This window comes from Vanessa atalanta, chromosome 14, assembly GCF_905147765.1.
Source record: "Vanessa atalanta chromosome 14, ilVanAtal1.2, whole genome shotgun sequence".
NCBI lineage: Eukaryota > Metazoa > Arthropoda > Insecta > Lepidoptera > Nymphalidae > Vanessa > Vanessa atalanta.
The window spans coordinates 8191447-8209154 of NC_061884.1; the positions used below are offsets into that span (position 1 = coordinate 8191447).

At 28.1% G+C, this 17708-nt stretch overlaps 1 protein-coding gene across 2 annotated transcripts in view; it reads left to right on the forward strand.

Annotated features, from left to right (window-relative positions):
• LOC125068678 (arylalkylamine N-acetyltransferase 1) overlaps positions 1-17708 on the forward strand; it is a 96617-nt gene that overhangs the window by 51157 nt on the left and 27752 nt on the right. Inside the window, exon 1 of one of the 2 annotated variants that reach the window (XM_047677951.1) lies at positions 6464-6664. The exons of the other annotated variant lie outside the window; for it this stretch is intronic. Within the exon in view, the coding sequence (XP_047533907.1) occupies positions 6578-6664 (87 nt within the window). The 5' untranslated portion in view covers positions 6464-6577. Of the gene's footprint in view, positions 1-6463; positions 6665-17708 lie in introns of those variants that run through there. 2 annotated transcript variants of the gene reach the window in all.

Below are 17708 nucleotides of genomic sequence, written 5' to 3' on the forward strand. Positions count from 1 at the left end.
TGGCCGAATGGATAGAACGCGTGAATCTTAACAGATAATTACGGGTTCAAACCCAAGCAAGCCCAAGACCATTGAAGAGATGAATGTGTATAATTTTAATTAAACTCCACCACATGTGTTGGAGACCTCTATTCGAATTGGAGCATCGCGGTGGAATCAACTCCAGACCTTCTCCTCCAAGGGAGAGGATACCTTACCCTCGCAAGGAGACAAATATATAATATTACTAAAGGCATCTTCCAGACGAGCGCACTGCTCCTTAGAAGGGTTTAAATTTAAAAGATAATAAAATTATGTAATAAATTGTTCTTAGCTGGATATACATTGGTTTCCAAGAGGTCGAAATAATGGTCATTATTGGCAAAACAATTATTTCCAGACAATTTTAATCAAATTTTAACTAAATTATCCATTTAAAGATTATATTCGAAAAAAAATAATAATAGCTATAATAATAAAGGATTATTAATATACATCCATCTGTTAACTACAAGAGGAATAAAATAAACGAAATCGATTTAACTTTTCAAAACAATCGAGTCCAATTTATTTAAAAAAAATAAGACATGACATTTATAATTTTAAGTGTCCAAATATATAATATTAAAGTCGAAAAAATAGTACAATTTTAATGCAATGAAAATAATATATATGTATATATATTATTATTAATTAATTTAATTAACTTTTAATAATTAAAAATTCAAAGATATTAAAATAAAAGTAAAATTGAATCATCATCTTCAACTTATTGTAGTATCGCAGTTTTTAATTATTTCTTGCTCAACAATGGCCGATCATTCTAAACGGTGATGGCTTTATCAAGACTAGAACGCATTTCAAAATCTAAATAAAAATGCTTGTTCTCAATTCCCACGCGTAAGAATTGATTCTAAATAAACAACAAACTATTTTATTTTCTGTACCACGACGGGCAAATTCAAAATAAGTATTTAAAAAAAAAAAAACTGTTAACTAATTCCATGATCCCCTTTGAGTTTTTGTAACCTAAAAATATTACCAATCTTTAAGTTTAAGATTGACTACTCCGTTCTGACGATTCTTTACGATTTAATAGGTTACACAATAATAAATATTCACCAACTCTTACCTTATTGAATTTCACTTGTCAAATTTTAAGTGAATAAAGTATATCTTTACTTCGATATCTCCACATTTTTTCTTAGTATCCAATCCAAGAAGCTCACTTCGCAAGTACACAACTAATTTCCAACCTGACATCGATCATAACAGTAGCAACTTGTAATTACAAGTAACTTAACATACGCACACTAGCCATTTAGTATACTTATATCCGTCTTAAGAATCATAAATCATTTCTTTATTCATAGAATCATTTAAAGGCACCGCGTTAACGAGTTCGTCATTGCGGTTTGTAATAATCTTGTTTTTAACTATATCTTGGAATCAACTAAACCTTTAGAAGATAAATTATACCCATACTTAACTTAGAGCGATAAAGTTACACGGGAAACGATAAAACAGACAATCTCTAAAATACCTTTATCTTGACATTACTATTAATTTTGTTATAACTAACTGGTACTTGCTAATGGCGAAATATTATGCATTTATAATTATCTTGTTGGACTTCTTCTTGACATAACATTTATACGTAAATGTACACGTAAGTCTAATTTATATATATAACAGACTGAAAGACAACGTGGGTAGTGCTGACCACTGAATACAATATTTTTCAAAATTCAACTCTTTAGGGTGTTAAATTGGGAATGAAAGTTTTCTATTTAAGTACAAAGTATCGATTTTTATACTTTCAAAAAATATTGATAATTTCAAAAACGTTGAGAGCAAAGGTTTTTCGTTTAATTTAATTTAATTCCATTTCCTAAGCTAGGCCATTGATAACTTTTCCAAGATATAGTGATGGAGGAAAAAATAACGTATTTTTCGGTTAACGCTAGGCGCAAGTTTCGTGTCGCCCCCGGCGTGCTCGGCGCCAGTGCGTCTCACGTACTCCCCTACTTCATGTAGGGGAAATACGCAATGTGATTTTCCAGCGAGATCAAAAGAGGCAAGCATCTCCAGCGGAGCTACTCAGCAGATTCTAAAAGAGCCGTGTTATTATTAAAGTAGTAATTGTTGTTAATCTGTTTATTGTACACAGATAATCATCCAAAGAGTAACTAACTAAGTAAAATATAGTTCTGAATGTTTTTATCACTACTAATATTACATATGCAAAATATGATATTTGCTAGATGTAAAAATATAGGTCCGATTGGTTCAATTTTTTCTTGCTTTGCTGTAGTAGTTACATTAATAAAGAAATAATCCAGAATTCACGATAATGTTCTCCTAACTGATTTAGGTCACGGCGAACCAAATCTCAAGGGAAACTAGCACAGGGCATATTATTATAATGCACAAGACTGCGAACTTCCGGACACGAGAATTTTTTGGCGGCATTAATAAGTTTATAAATAAATATATTTCAATTTAAGAGTTACCTAAAGAATTAAAAGTCAGCTGAACATAAATAAACACACATGTGAAAATAAAATAATAAAAATAAATAAAGAACTTTAATTAATAATAAATTAATCAAGTTTCAAATATTTAAAATTATTATATGTACGGTTATTGTCACGCAAATACATAGTAAATACTTGAAATTATATTAAATTAAATGACGTGTTTATGATAACCTTCTAAGTGACTGGCGTCGTATCGTATCTCTCTCTGATTTTTTTGGAAATGTAAAAGTACGTTTTATTATTGAAATGACAATTAATTTTAATTGTTTGTTTGATAAGCGTACCCATAAATTATGAATTTAACGAAAGTACCTACTTTTAATTCGTATTGCAATAAAAAACAGGCCATGGCTGCATTTTTAAGATATTAACATAATATAGAATACATACATATATATAAGTCTAGTTCTAGGAAAAAATTTTTACTTAAAAGTGATTATTTGTAATTAAAAAAAAAAGCGTCATAATTATTTACGTAAAAAAATTATATAAATAATATAATATGTAATACTTAAATATTCACTCACTTTTCCAATTTCATAGTAACCTGACTCAGCAAGATTAGTTTGATTACTGCTTGAAATCATGACTCCCGCGCAGTGTCCAGCTTCAAAAACTACAAAAAAAACTATATGTGCATAGACAAGATTAATAACAATTCCTAGTCCGATTCATTTTAACATAGTTGCAGTTTTATTACAAAATAAATAAAACATTAAAATAATTAAGACTTAAATAAAACACATTAATTAAATTTATTCAAATAAAAACGCATAATAAAAATTTTGTGAGTACGTTTTTTTGTTTATAGTCTTACCTAGTATCTCTCAGGTCAATTTTTGTAGGACATTGGCGTTATTATTTGAGTTAATATTAATATACTAAATAAATAATTTTAATACATATAAAAGATAATACACGGCCTGCCTTGCAATACGTCGAAACATTTAATTTTCTTGTATAAGTTTTGGCTTGCCTCGTATATTGTATCAACTCCAAATTAATTGAATCCATGACGTAATAAAGTTTTTTTATTTTATTATTGTACTTCCTAACGGCATAAAAAATATCAAATTGCCCTGTTCAAAGTAGAAAATGAGTATCAGAACTCTGTACTCTGTACTCATTTTGTACTTTAATTTTCTAAAGGTTAAATTGAATGACTTTGGTATATAATTATTTCGTAGCCAGCTAGTTTAATTAGCCTTTTAATTAACAGTCTAGCCTTTCATCAAACGGCGCCATTTAACCAGAGGGCTGAATGTGACTTTTAAATGATTCTAGCAAATTAGCCTTTTCTATGAAGGGAAGATGTTTTGGCGGAATGTCAACTGCTGATTGGATTGAAAGGCTAATTAAGCTAGTTGCCACCGACATACATAAAGGAATGTATTTATTATTTATACGTATTTACATATAAGATAAGTTAGCTGAAGTTTTTGCTATGACAAAATTCTGTGATAAAAAAATGAAAATCGACTTTTTAAGCATTGAGATTGAAGCAATCGTGCACTTTTGCTATTAAGTTGTAGTCTACTGTCTCTACGAATTTGTTTAAAACATTACGATTATGTTATGTAATGTAATGTAACACATGTATTTGTTTTTGCGTGTTGCAAATGATATTTCAGAAGTGTCGATCGATTCCAAAATGATTAAATACATTTGGTTAAATAATAAATTTAAATAAAGTCAAATATTTGATATGTATTTTTAACGCAGACGAAAATACGTCAATCCATCATATTTTTAAAAGGAAAGCTAACGGAACAATAATAAATATATAAAAACCCTATACTTATAAGTTATTCGCAGATCTCAAACACGCATAGGTATGGACTATATATAAAAAAAAAAAAACCGGAAATAGCAACTGATAAAATACTAATATATTTGTACTAAAGTATAATCACAAGAGATATAATAAAAAACGCAATGTACTTGTAAATAATAATTTATGTATACACCTCTTTTATAACACGGAAGCTTAAATTCGTGTACTATACTCTTATTACGACATTTGTAAAAGTGTAAGAAAATATAGACATAATAAAATATAATATTTCATATCATTATTCTATTGCCCATGTGCAATTAATTTTGAACGCGGTATAAAAATATTTAAGTGGATTAACAACAATTGTAACTACGCGCGTATTATATTCATATGAATTCAAATTAACAGAAAAAAAAACATAAATTATTACAAGGAGAAACATTAATCTTCAACAGTTTATTAGTATAATAAATAATAAAAATAAAATGGTTTCATTTGAAATAATAATCAACAGTGCTGTGTTAAATCAAATTAATTTTAACGTTTATTTGCCTAACATTATCATGCGTTTGAAGTTAAAAAAAAAATTAAGAGAAGTAACAAAAAAGGTTTAATAGGTAAATTAAATATTTTTAAACTTACTCCTTCAACACCTACATACGGATTCACTTTTATTATTAACTATCCTACATACCTATGCGTAAAATAAATTTATAACTAACAACGTTATTGATTTTCTGTTTTGTTCTTTTCGGAGCGGACAACGAATCGACGTGATATTTGCATAAAGATAATCTATATGATTAAGAGTGAGCAATAGGCATACAATTTTATTTCCAGGCACGATGACGCTAATAATTTGTAATAACTTGTGATGTAAAATTGGAAAAACGACTTAATTATCAATTTTAATACTTGCTATTGTATGTGCAATAACGAAAATGTTTCATACCTAGAGTAAAATAAAATAAATCAGTTTTATTCAACTTACTTTATTATACATATATATACATATAATCAATTTTATTAAAATACATCTAGGCCACAAAAATAAAAGTAAAACTTATAATTAAAATTTAAATGTTTTTATTTATAAACATTCCTCATGAGCAACTTCAACGAGTTAATTTGAAAAATATTTAAAACAGGCTTTGAACATTCTAAAAATAGAATAATATTTATCAAATAATTTAAAAATAGATACATAATATTCAAATTAAGTTGTATCCATTTCGAATTATTTATAACTTAGAGGTCAGTGTAGTTGAGGTTACGTAAACTGACGCGGTTGCTATTAGCCAACTAGAGCAAATTTTTAAGGACTTGATTCTGGATGAATGATTTCGTTACATGAATGTTTATAATTAGTCTGTAACTTCAAAATACTCTTTGTTATTAATTAAGGATTTGCTAAAAGACAATACATGTTTATTTGTGATTCAGGATGCTTAAAAAATATTTTATAAATAATAAAGCATCTAGTAATTATAGTAGTAAGTAGATCTAGTTAATTCTATTTTAAAATAATTATTTTTGTTTAATTTTTGTTGCAACTTCTATATACGAAACCAAGAGTATGTAACCAGAATATTCACATCATATTTTAGGATCGGAGTTTAGTTTTTAATTTGTTTTATATAAGAAAAAAAAATCAATTTGTCAATTTTTGATAATTCGTATCTTGAATGTTGATTTTTATATAAAGTATTTTCATATAAGCGCGTTCAATCGAAAAATAGATGTTTTTTGCAAATTTGTAGACGTACAATTTCAGTATTTTAATCTTATTCCAAAATAGGGTTCCGTTGACAAATTATGATTCTCGTTTTGTAATAGTTTAGTTATCAGTAAGCCTTATCTAGTATAAAGAACCATTATTTAAAATAATGTATGAAGTCTAATAAAAAAAGTAATATCTGGTATAGTATTTACAAAATAATTAATAATATTTTTAATACATAAATATAGATAGGTACTCTATAGAGAATAACATTGTAAATAAAATAAAAAAATAAATATATGTGACCTATTTAGTTATCTGTGCCTTCCAGTACTGCTAGTCTAGTTCTAAATCGCGTTTACTTACATATAGCCAGAGCCGCGCGGATATGAAAGGGACAGGAGTGAGGCGTTCAGTTTACAGCTTTATATAAAAGAAGCAAGATTTCGCAACCATTCCGACTTGGAATCTCGCCGCGATCCCGTCGGGGTGCAAGCGAGAGCTGAGATCGATTCGCGCGCGAAAATTTACAGACGCGGTTTAATTTTTTAGTTTTTCAAAATGGCGGTTACAAGTGCCAGGAGCATTATCAATATGAAGGAGAAGGGTCATTTTGGTCATGAGAAAACAAGGATTGATAAATATACGGTAAATATTATATATTTTTTGTTTTATTTTTATTATTTTATACAGTACATTACAAAACATAACACGCAACATACGCACTTTCTAACTGTCACACACGATTAAAGATTAATTTATTACAGTATGTTGTCATTTAAAAATTAACTGATGAAATTATTTTAGGCAGCCATATTTATTATAAAGTACCTTATTATGAATAAACATACTTTTGGGTAGGGTAGGCGGTAGAAAGATATTAAATAATTTGTTAATTGTTGTTATAATTTGATTGACCATCGTCAGGTGAAAATTTTGTAAATAAAACGTATACAAATTTTTAATAACAGATTAAAAATATTTTGACTTATGCAGAAAATCATAAAATTGCATATATAATATTTACTTTTTACATAACATTTTAACATTATTTACTATTTACATGATATAAGAATCGCATTGACTAGGTAACTATATCTAATCAATTAACTAATGAAACATTTTCTGAATCTATAACATTATATATTTGAATGTGTTTAGGTCTTTACTAAGTGTGCAAGAGTGTGTTAATTTATACAATAAAGGAAAACGAACAATTATATCAATACGAAAGCTATAAATAAATTAAAAGTGATTAGTACACCCAATTATTTCCTAAGTTGCAAAGAATTAATAAAATATTTTTGCAAGCCATTTTCCTGTGAATGGCTCCTATTATTTGTAAAATTATTGATTGCTATGGACTTTTGAAATAAATATTTATTACCACATATTAATAATATTGTTTTTTTTTTAAATTATTACATAAAGGATAGTCTGGATAATAGTTTATCAAATAATTGTCACAACTACTTAATCGTGGAATTTTATTTGACTTTATTATATTAAAATAATTGCTTCAGGTCATACATAGGCTGTATGATGCTATGATTTATTAAATTATCAAAATATCTATAATTATCAAATAAATAAAAATTACCTTTACGCTTTTCAGCTTAAACTGTTTTTAGAAATATTAGAAGTATTATGAATAGGATACGGATACTGATTGTTGTAACATTTTGTTTTGTTTAACGTTGAGACGGGTCATTTCTTCTTTCACCAGACGTTGTTTATCCTTAATCTCGTTATTTTATTCGAAATGGTATTGATTTTAAATATTGTAATACTTCTGTCAGTCACACAAAATATCAAACAATGTATATGTATTTACTACACGTTACGATCGAAGATACAATATTAATGTAAAAATAAGTTATTTAATAAAGTCCATTCTAAATTTTTTCGTACCTTGAAAATGTACAAGTACGTACACAAATTATTTAGCATTTAATTTCATACAACAGTTTATAATAAATAAATAAATACGCATTGATAAATACGCAACTTATCGCATTGACGATTTGACACATTTACTTTCTAGTTTATTATTCTGATATGAGTCACAATATTTTGTTTTGTTTGTATAGAAGTTACCGAAATTATAACAGGGAACTAGGTTTATATTTTGCGATTGATAAACTTTTGTGTAACACACTTTCTTGTTAACCTAAAATAATTAATCTACCGAGAATAATAATTTACAACTTAAGTTTACATCTGTTAGCTGCTCGAGATTCAAACTCAGTGGCAGCCAAATATACTAATAAATATATTCACTTTGATAATATCACACACACACGCACAATATTTAAAAATCAAGTCGTACTAAGTTTTATAACTGGTCACTCGAAACGAAATATCTCCGTGGATTGCTGAAGTAAAGTAATATTATTATCTGGTCCATTAAAACGATTTCTTCAAAAAGGTCCACTAGCAAGTTTACTTTAATCTTTTTTTTTTATGTTTTCAAAAAGATCCTCAAGGCTATTAAAATTTAAATAGAATGCATATCCTCATTTTATCTCGACACAATGGAGAGATTGTGCTGTGGACTCGACCTCGAAGGTTCTGATTAGAGCGAATACGGATAGGCCTAACAAACTAACATAAACACGTTTTGTTCTATAAAATCTATAAGTGTAATATTTTATAGTAAGGACTAGACATTTGAAAAGCTATTTTTAACTTGAACGCATTCTAAAATTCAAAAACAAGATAGTTTAGGACAAAGTGTATGATTTAGCGTAAGCTGCCAAAAGCATCTACCTACTAAAGCCTTCTCTGAAACTCTCTGCATCTTCTCGTCGAAACTTTAAATATATTGATTAAGTCGATTTTTCATATAGCCATTACAAGAAAACACTAAGATTTTTTGAATGACAAATGCTATGTTTTTTAATTTTGATAAATATAAAAAAATTTGAAGAATTTTTTTAAGGCAAATTTAGCCGCCAGCATATAATAAAATATCAAAATCTAATTAAACTTTATTCAAGTAGACTTTTTTAAACAATTTTAATTCTAGATCATAAAAAATAATAAATAGTATGGGTTATGTATTTATATTTCTTTAGCATTAGCCTTAAACTCATTCATTGGTCAATGTGAAATGATGTTGATGGTACGTGCGAACAGTAACGAAAGGAGGCTCCTTTCGTTACTGTTCTGTTCGTATATTGAGTATAACATAAAAACAAACGAACATTTGTGACGTTGATAATTAAAACAAAAGATCAACTCATCATCATCGTTTTGTTAACAATAAAAGTGGTAATAAACGTACCACTAATCTTTCAATAACATTTGTACAGTCGTAACTCCTATTGGTTCAAAACGACAAAATTGATTATTTTGTGTATGTAAATGCTACGTTACAAACAAAACGTTTGTAACGTAGCATTTACATACACAAAATAATCTATAACCTAGACTCTTAGTAATATTATGTATCTTTTTTATCTTTTGACTGATAATTTGTTTCAATATAGCTAATGAGATTACATTTTATTATTGATTCCTAGGCGGACTGACACACAAGTCACCTGATAGGACATAGGTACTGCAAGAAATATTCAACATTTCTCTTATCACCAATGCGCCACCAAACTTGGGATAATGCTATGTGTCTTGTGCCTTGTTATACTGGCTCATTCACCCTTCAAACCGAAGCGCAATTCTAAGCATTGCTTTTTGGTGGTACAAACCCAGACGGGCGCAGAGCCCTAACACTAAGTAATTTTCAGATTATCCTATCATAATAGAAATCATAAGACATATTAAATTAATCACATGTATTCAATCATTGTGTATTGATTCATAAACATATTACAATATTAGATTCAAAGAAAGACACGTGTCTATTAACAATGATAATTTTAAAGTCATTTAAGATAGAAATATATGTACATAATTTTTAATATTTTTATAGTTCTGCCGTTCAACGTGACTTTACTCGTTTAATAAAGATCAACTTTGTAATTATAGACCGCTACGAGTACGACTATGACTTTTCTAGAAATCAAAGAAATACAGTAACGTTTCAGCAATATCGACGATTTATTTTTAGATTTTAATGACAACATATTGATTTGTTTAATAAGAGATGTTATGTAAAGGACGTACAAAGTCTACGTCTAATATAATATTGAAGACAAGCCATTTCATTGTTGCGCATTTAGTATAGTAACGCCGCGTTTTAAATACACAGCTGGTCTAAGGCTTTAAATACTCTAAAGGAGGAGTTAGTGGATACACGGGTTCATTATACGATACATATTTGTTTCCTCGGTATGTTCGATTTGTAAAATAAATGCATCGCTTAGCATGAAATCAATTATTATCACAAATTAAGAAAATGCTAACTCAGTTACGGTTGTCAGATTTACATCTTCTAACATCAGTCATTTCGACTTCACCTTACGTTAAAAATAGCAGAGTACGGACGGTCCATTATGTTATGAACTTGCATTAAGATGTAAGTAAACGTATTACTCACGAGAACTGCATCTCGCTGTATTTAGACTTTGGCAGTGTATCAAATGATTCAAAGGTTTCTTTGCCCTCTGTTATTGTGTATAATGTCACTTTAACGTCATCTATACATATAATAAAATTGGAGTGTCTGTTTGTAATATTAAAATAACCCATTTTTACTAAATGCATATGTATGTATACACGGCACATATACCAAAATAACATTGTTTACAATTTTTGTCTGTATGTCTGTCTGTCTGTCTGTTTGTTCCGGCTAATCTCTGGAACGGCTGAAACGATTTTGACAGGACTTTCACTTTCTATGTAATAAGGAATAACTTAGGTTACTTTTATTTTAGAATTATATATAGAATAAACATCACGCTACAATATCAAAATAACTTAAATTCAAACAACGCGCACGAAGTCGCGGACACAGCTAGTATTTAACATAATTTATATTGGAATATTAAAATATACTTTTAATTATACTGAATATAAAATAATTATAAATATAATATTTACTAATGAAGCTTTTCAAAACACTTCAAAAGATGTCATTTACCGAGGATTTTTATAAGCGTAAATTACTACACGGAGAGTATTATTTAAGTTCACATTTTTGTTCTCGTCTATATACAGTACGTACGACATCATAGTAAAATAATATGTTTTACCAGAAATTAAAGGAGAATAGTTAGACTATAAAAGTTTCTAGATAATTCTGTCTGTTGTTACTTTTTCGTGCTATAATTATGATGTTCAGCGGCAAATTACCCGATTATGTGCTAAGTTGTATTTTATGAAGTGTAATATAATTGTATATTCAAAAAATAAATACATAATGATCGAATCGCCACGCAAACGAAATCTCTTAAACCTGGCACTTTAAAATAACGATATAATTAAAATAAACGTCACCGCAATTAACTGTCAGTCACATTGGCGCGTCATTACAAATAAATGACATAATAAAGATGAGGTTTTTAATAAATCGTTCGTGACTTGCATTGTACGTAAAAAACAATGATATTTCGACAGGATGTCGAAGTATATTCGAAGAATATTGTGCCAGATCCGTTTGTTATGGGTATTTGACCCGGATTAATATAATGTTCTTTGCTTCTATTAATAGGGTACAACTAATCATAATGATTTATATTAATCGCTACAGTTAAAACTGGGCCAAACTTTACACTCAAATAATTCCAAACATATATAATATAAATAAATGTAATGTTACATTTAAAACAAAAGCAATATATTCACATATAAAATTTAAAAGCAATTAATGTTAGTTATTAAAAAAATATAACATTTTTTTACATTAGCAGCCTGTAAATTTCCCACTGTTGGGCTAAGGCCTCCTCTTCCTTGAGGAGAAGGTTTGGAGCATATTCCACCACGCTGCTCCAATGCGGGTTAGTAGAATAAACAGGTGGCAGAATTTCGTTGAAATTAGACACATGCAGGTTTCCTCACGATGTTTTCCTTCACCGCCGAGCACGAGATGAATTATAAACACAAATTAAGCAAATGAAAATTCAGTGGTGCCTGCCTGGGTTTGAACTCGAAATCATCGGTTAAGATGCACGCGTTCAAACCACTGGGCCATCTCGGCTCTTGTTAGTTATTAAAAAAATGTATAACAATTATTTTCGAATTATATAGATTACTCATTTTAATAAGATCTGTCATGGCCGCTTGTCACATACATTACGTTTATTTTATTATTAAATGTATTAAAACAGTTGATTTCTTATATATTTGAATGATTTAACTATGTAAAATTGTTTCTGTGTTGCAAACAAACTTGAAGTTGACATCCTTGTTGTAATATTAAAACCACTAAAATTAATGTCATCTAGGAAATTACTAGAATCATGTCTGAATTCATAAATTTAAAATAACTTAAGAAAAATCCAGCCAGCATGTTTTGCAGTATACATTTAATATTTATTTAAAGAAAAACAAAAAAAAAACAAGTTAAATTCGATACTTTCCAATATACACTGAAATATCGCAAACTATATTGAATTTAAAATGAAAGCTGCAGCAAATAAACAATCACAACTGAAACTCGTGCTTGCTTTTTTTTTCATTGTTTAAATTCTCGGAAACAAAGACTGCACTAGAACATTTCCATTTCATACGTATTAAAAAAAAACCAAGAAGGTTTTACATCTAGCACGTGTACTAACGAACACTCTCTTTCGTATTACGTTTCAAGAAATGCCAAAAAGACACTAATTACTCTTTATACAGTTGAACGGTTAATTAAACTGTTGAATTATGGTAAATTTGAAACATTGATTAATTTATAGCGACATTCTTGACAAGTTGAATTATGATTCAATGAATTCTGTTAGATACTAGTATTATGTCATTTTCATTTTGGAAGAGAATTATAAACGTAAAATAAATTATCATAAAATATAAAATAACAAAATTACTTTGTGAATAAATTTTGATAGCGAGACTACTATTATTTTCAAAGTGATCAATCAGTCGCTTAAATCAAATTAACTGAAACAAAGATAATATAGCAACACTTTTAAAGCTTATTTAATATAAAATATTTTCCAAAACATTCCATATTGAATCGGCAAACGAATGTTTTCTTGAAATTTTTTTCAAGTATATAGAACAACTATTGATATTATATTCGAATTTATTAATTCTTCTCGAGATTCAAGGCTTAAGAATCAATGTATTTAAATTCATTCATGCATTGTCACGGAAGTTATGTTTACTTCTATTTATATATTTATTTGCAAAAATAATTATAAATTGTTTATGTAAAATATTATTTATTAAATATATTTTCCAGTATCCATTCTTCATCGTTATTCATTTTACTTTTGTTTTATTGAATTATTTACTGTTGTATTATTTGAAAAGTTTTTGTTTCAATATAATGATATACTTAAAATTTATACGATACGTTTATAAAACAATACTTCAAATGTTATTAAAGTACAGATAAAGATGAAGAAAAACACATGAACAAAAATGTTACCTAGTGAGACTCTTGAAAGATCTACAGAATTTCAAAATTTAATAATTATAACATTGATCACCTCTGTCCCATATAACTTTGAACATATTAATATTTTATACACTTACATTTTATATATTTATATTTAATATTGTCGCTAATATTAAAGTCTGATTATAAATTTTTATGCGGGAAATTAATGAAAAATACTCATTTATAAGAACCTAAAAAAACTGCAGTACTATTCCGTGAGGACTCCTTTCGTATCACACTCGTGAAATCTTGAAAACCGGCTTAAGTTGATACTTCTTTTCGATACCTGTATCCTTTAAATGTAATAATTGTTATAGATAGTCGGATAACACTTTCTGGTATCTGAGCAAACTTATTACTTACAAAATAGTACTAATTATGATTTTCACATTTTCCAACTTTAATATTTTGATGTGCTTGATAACAACGTTTGATACTGCAAACGTTATACCCGAACGTTACTGGCGTGCGTGTACTTTGTGGCCAACATTGGTCACAATTTTTTCGACGCGTTCTCATTTGGCAGTCTGTCTAGACATATCAACAATCAAAGCATCATATTTAACTTTTTAATCTTCGGACGGGAAATTATTACTGCACTACTGCTTCATTCGGCATTACAACATCGTTTTCTATTTATAGTGATGTGTTACCCATTTGCATGATTGCGCTTGTATGCAATACCGTAACAATATGTTATAACAAAAAGTATTTTTTTAAGTAATATGGTGATAAATTTTATTCCTCAACTCTTTATTGATAATGAATCTATATGTAAATCTAATATAAAAATATGCAGGCATCCAAAATCATACATACCCTATACAATATAAATTTAATTGTACTTTATTGACATACTTTGTAACTAAACGATAAAAAGGGTAACTACTGAGTTTCTTGCCGATTCTTCTCGGTAGAATCTTCTTTCCGATCCGATAGTAACTTTACATTTAATTCTACACTGTAACATAACGATTTAACAGCGCTTTTATAAGTCTACTTGAATAAAGTATATATAGATTTTTTTATATTTCTAATAGACGAAACAGATCAGTGAGATATTTTTCTCCTCTGTTTGTCAACTGATTGTCTTATTTTTTTGTTTAGCAGGCGGTGCTAAGTTTTTTCAGTAATTAAAAACATTGAAGATTTATTTTTCTACTTTTTAGTTTGCAGTAAATCCTCAAATTTTCAAAATTATTTTGACTGATCTTCATCCACTAAGCAAACACTAGTAAATATAACAATACCACTCATTAACAATTAATTAATTACGATCTACGACTATTTCTTGTTACTTGTCACGACAATCAGATTAAAACTTTCAGGTACAAAAGGTCAGGGATTTTAAGACAACTTTTTGTTCTGATATATAACGAGATTCAATTCCGTTTCGACTCATTAACCAGTAATTTACTAAGACCCGTTGACTCAGTGAGCGGACCTCGCTCACGATCACTATCAAGGTCTAAGTTCGATGATCGCCTTTCGCCTCGCCCGCGTCATGCACTTGTCAATAAAGTTTTTGTTACGAGAAATCTTATCTTATTGTACGTAAGAAATAAGTTAATTAATGTTAACGCTTTTAATTTTTTAACTTTAATTATAAATAAAGTATTTACTTAATTAATTTTAATATAATAGTAATGTGTGATGAGACAACAAAATAATGTGTAATGAGTGAGAGAGAAGCAGTCATTTTTTTTTATTATTTGTACTTTATAATTATTAATATAACCTCCGTAACAAATGTAGGTCAGACAATATAAAGTTTATCTTTTAATAGAGGTTAGTATGAATTGTAGTATTGTATTGTATGTTGTTTTGACTAACTTTTGGATTACAATTATGTAAATTATCATATGTTAGACGTCGACTTTGATCATAGCCGTCCATTCGTAATTAAGATAATTATGTAATTTTCTTTTATTATAGACTGTTAGTAAAGTTTTTCTTAGAATACGTACTAATAATAATAATATAAATATAAAATGACATAAATACATAAACATATTGAACATATTAGATTTATTAGACTTTACAAAAAATATATATTATATTATGGTTACATTTAAGATTTCTGTAGGTACATTTTAGTAACATTTAAATATAATTTAAAAAAAGGCCGGCGCTATTAAAGCAAAACGAAATTGCTTTATAGGAATAAAGGATAATAGGATTTTGAGAAAGCGTTTTTTTTTAACAATTCTTATTGTTAGTAGAATGAACACAGTGTAAAAATGCATAATTATAAACATTAGGAAAAAGAGAAAAAGTAATATTCAATTACAAAAAAAAAAAAAAACATTTCATAAAAATATATAGGCATGACCTCTTTAACTATTAAGTATATTACTAGTTTTTCGCTTGCGGCTTCCCCCGCGTGAAGAGAGCGAGGGTGAGTAACAAATGTCAATCCAAACTTTCGCATTTATTTATTTATATTAGTAAGATAAGCGAAATACTAGCTGACACATAAGAAGAACTTCTAAAAGTATAGGTCCGATTGACTTGAAATTTAGCATAGTTATAGCGACGTATAACTTAATGAGGAAGCAGGAGGAATATCTTTGTATGAATTTTACGCGTACGAAGACGGACGAAAAATTAGTAATTTTATACGCATAAAGCAAAGGTTAAATAAATGTAATGCGTGGGAAATTGTGCTGGTAAAATGACTCCAAAGGACAACGATTAGAACTTATTCCAATAAGCTGCCGCAATCAGGTTTACCGAATTATCCCAATGCAGGTTTCCTCGCGATGTGTTCACTAACCACTGAATGAATTATTTTATGATTTTATTCCGTAATAATATATTACTACAAATAGTTAAAACGAGATATTTAACATGTTTTTTTTTTTATTTGGTCGAGCTCGATATTTCGACATTATCTATGTATCGTCTTGTCCACGAGACTCATCAATCATCCCGTTTTAAATACTTGTAGTAATTAAAATGAACATGTTAATTTAAAATCTTATATATACTTATTGTTCAACGATTTGAATTTTAACAAGGTAAAATATTATCGTTTTTTTTCTTTAATTTAGTAACTAATCATTATTTTCCATGTTCTTATAAAATGGCTCACAAATTGCATTTGTGGTTAGTGTTCAATTTAATTTACCAATCTCGTATTCCGTTCTTGTAACATTACTCACTCTACAAAACAATATGCACAAATTAAAATAAAACATTTCTAAAACGTTTTAACATTGATATCCAGTCTAAGTATATGTAAACACGAAAATCGATATGTCAGTAATAAAACAGATTCTCGAGTTTGTAAATTATATCAAAAGTTACATCTCACGGAAATTGTTAATTTTCATTCATCTTAACAATACAATATGCTCAACATTGACTCTATATCTTCTATATTTAAAAAAAAAAAAGAAAAAATATAAAAATATGTTAATTTATTTAAGGTTTAAATATCAATCTAAATATTTTTGAAGTATATTAAATGGATGTATATAAACTTATCAACGGTTGACCTACTTACTTCATAATGTGAGATGCAGAACAGTGCATTACCATATTTGCAAACTCCGACAGTTATTAAGCTTTAATAAAATGATGTAAGGCAAGTGTACACTAAAATATCTTAGCCTGTTGATCTTTGAGATTGTGTACTGACGATGTAAGATAGTTTACCTTAACTTCGGAACAATAGTAAAATGTTTTGTGCCTTGTGTCTCATTTCATTTTATTCCAACATTTAAATGAACATAAACAGTTCGTGAATTTAAACATTTAGTGTGCATACCAACTTTGATCAAGATTATTTTAACAAGCTTTTATTTAACAAATGTAGGTCAAATCTTGCAAGAGAATTTCAAACTAGTTCCACTTAAAGAGAATTAGCTGAAATTTCGTTCACACTTTTGGTACTAGTGGCAAAACTGTAACTTATTTAAGATTTTAAATTAACAGGGTTATTTTTATTAATAACAGTATTTAAAACGGGATATTTACCATGTTTTTTATTTTTATTTGGTGGAGCTCGATATTTCAACATTATCTACGAATGTCTTATTCAAGAGACTCTCTTGTTACTTATTTGTTCCTCTCAATGATCAAAACGAATGTCGATATTCATTATACATGACTGAAATTTAAACTATGAGTTTTAAATTGAATCTTAATTTTCTTTAGATATTATTGCATGAATAAAAAAAA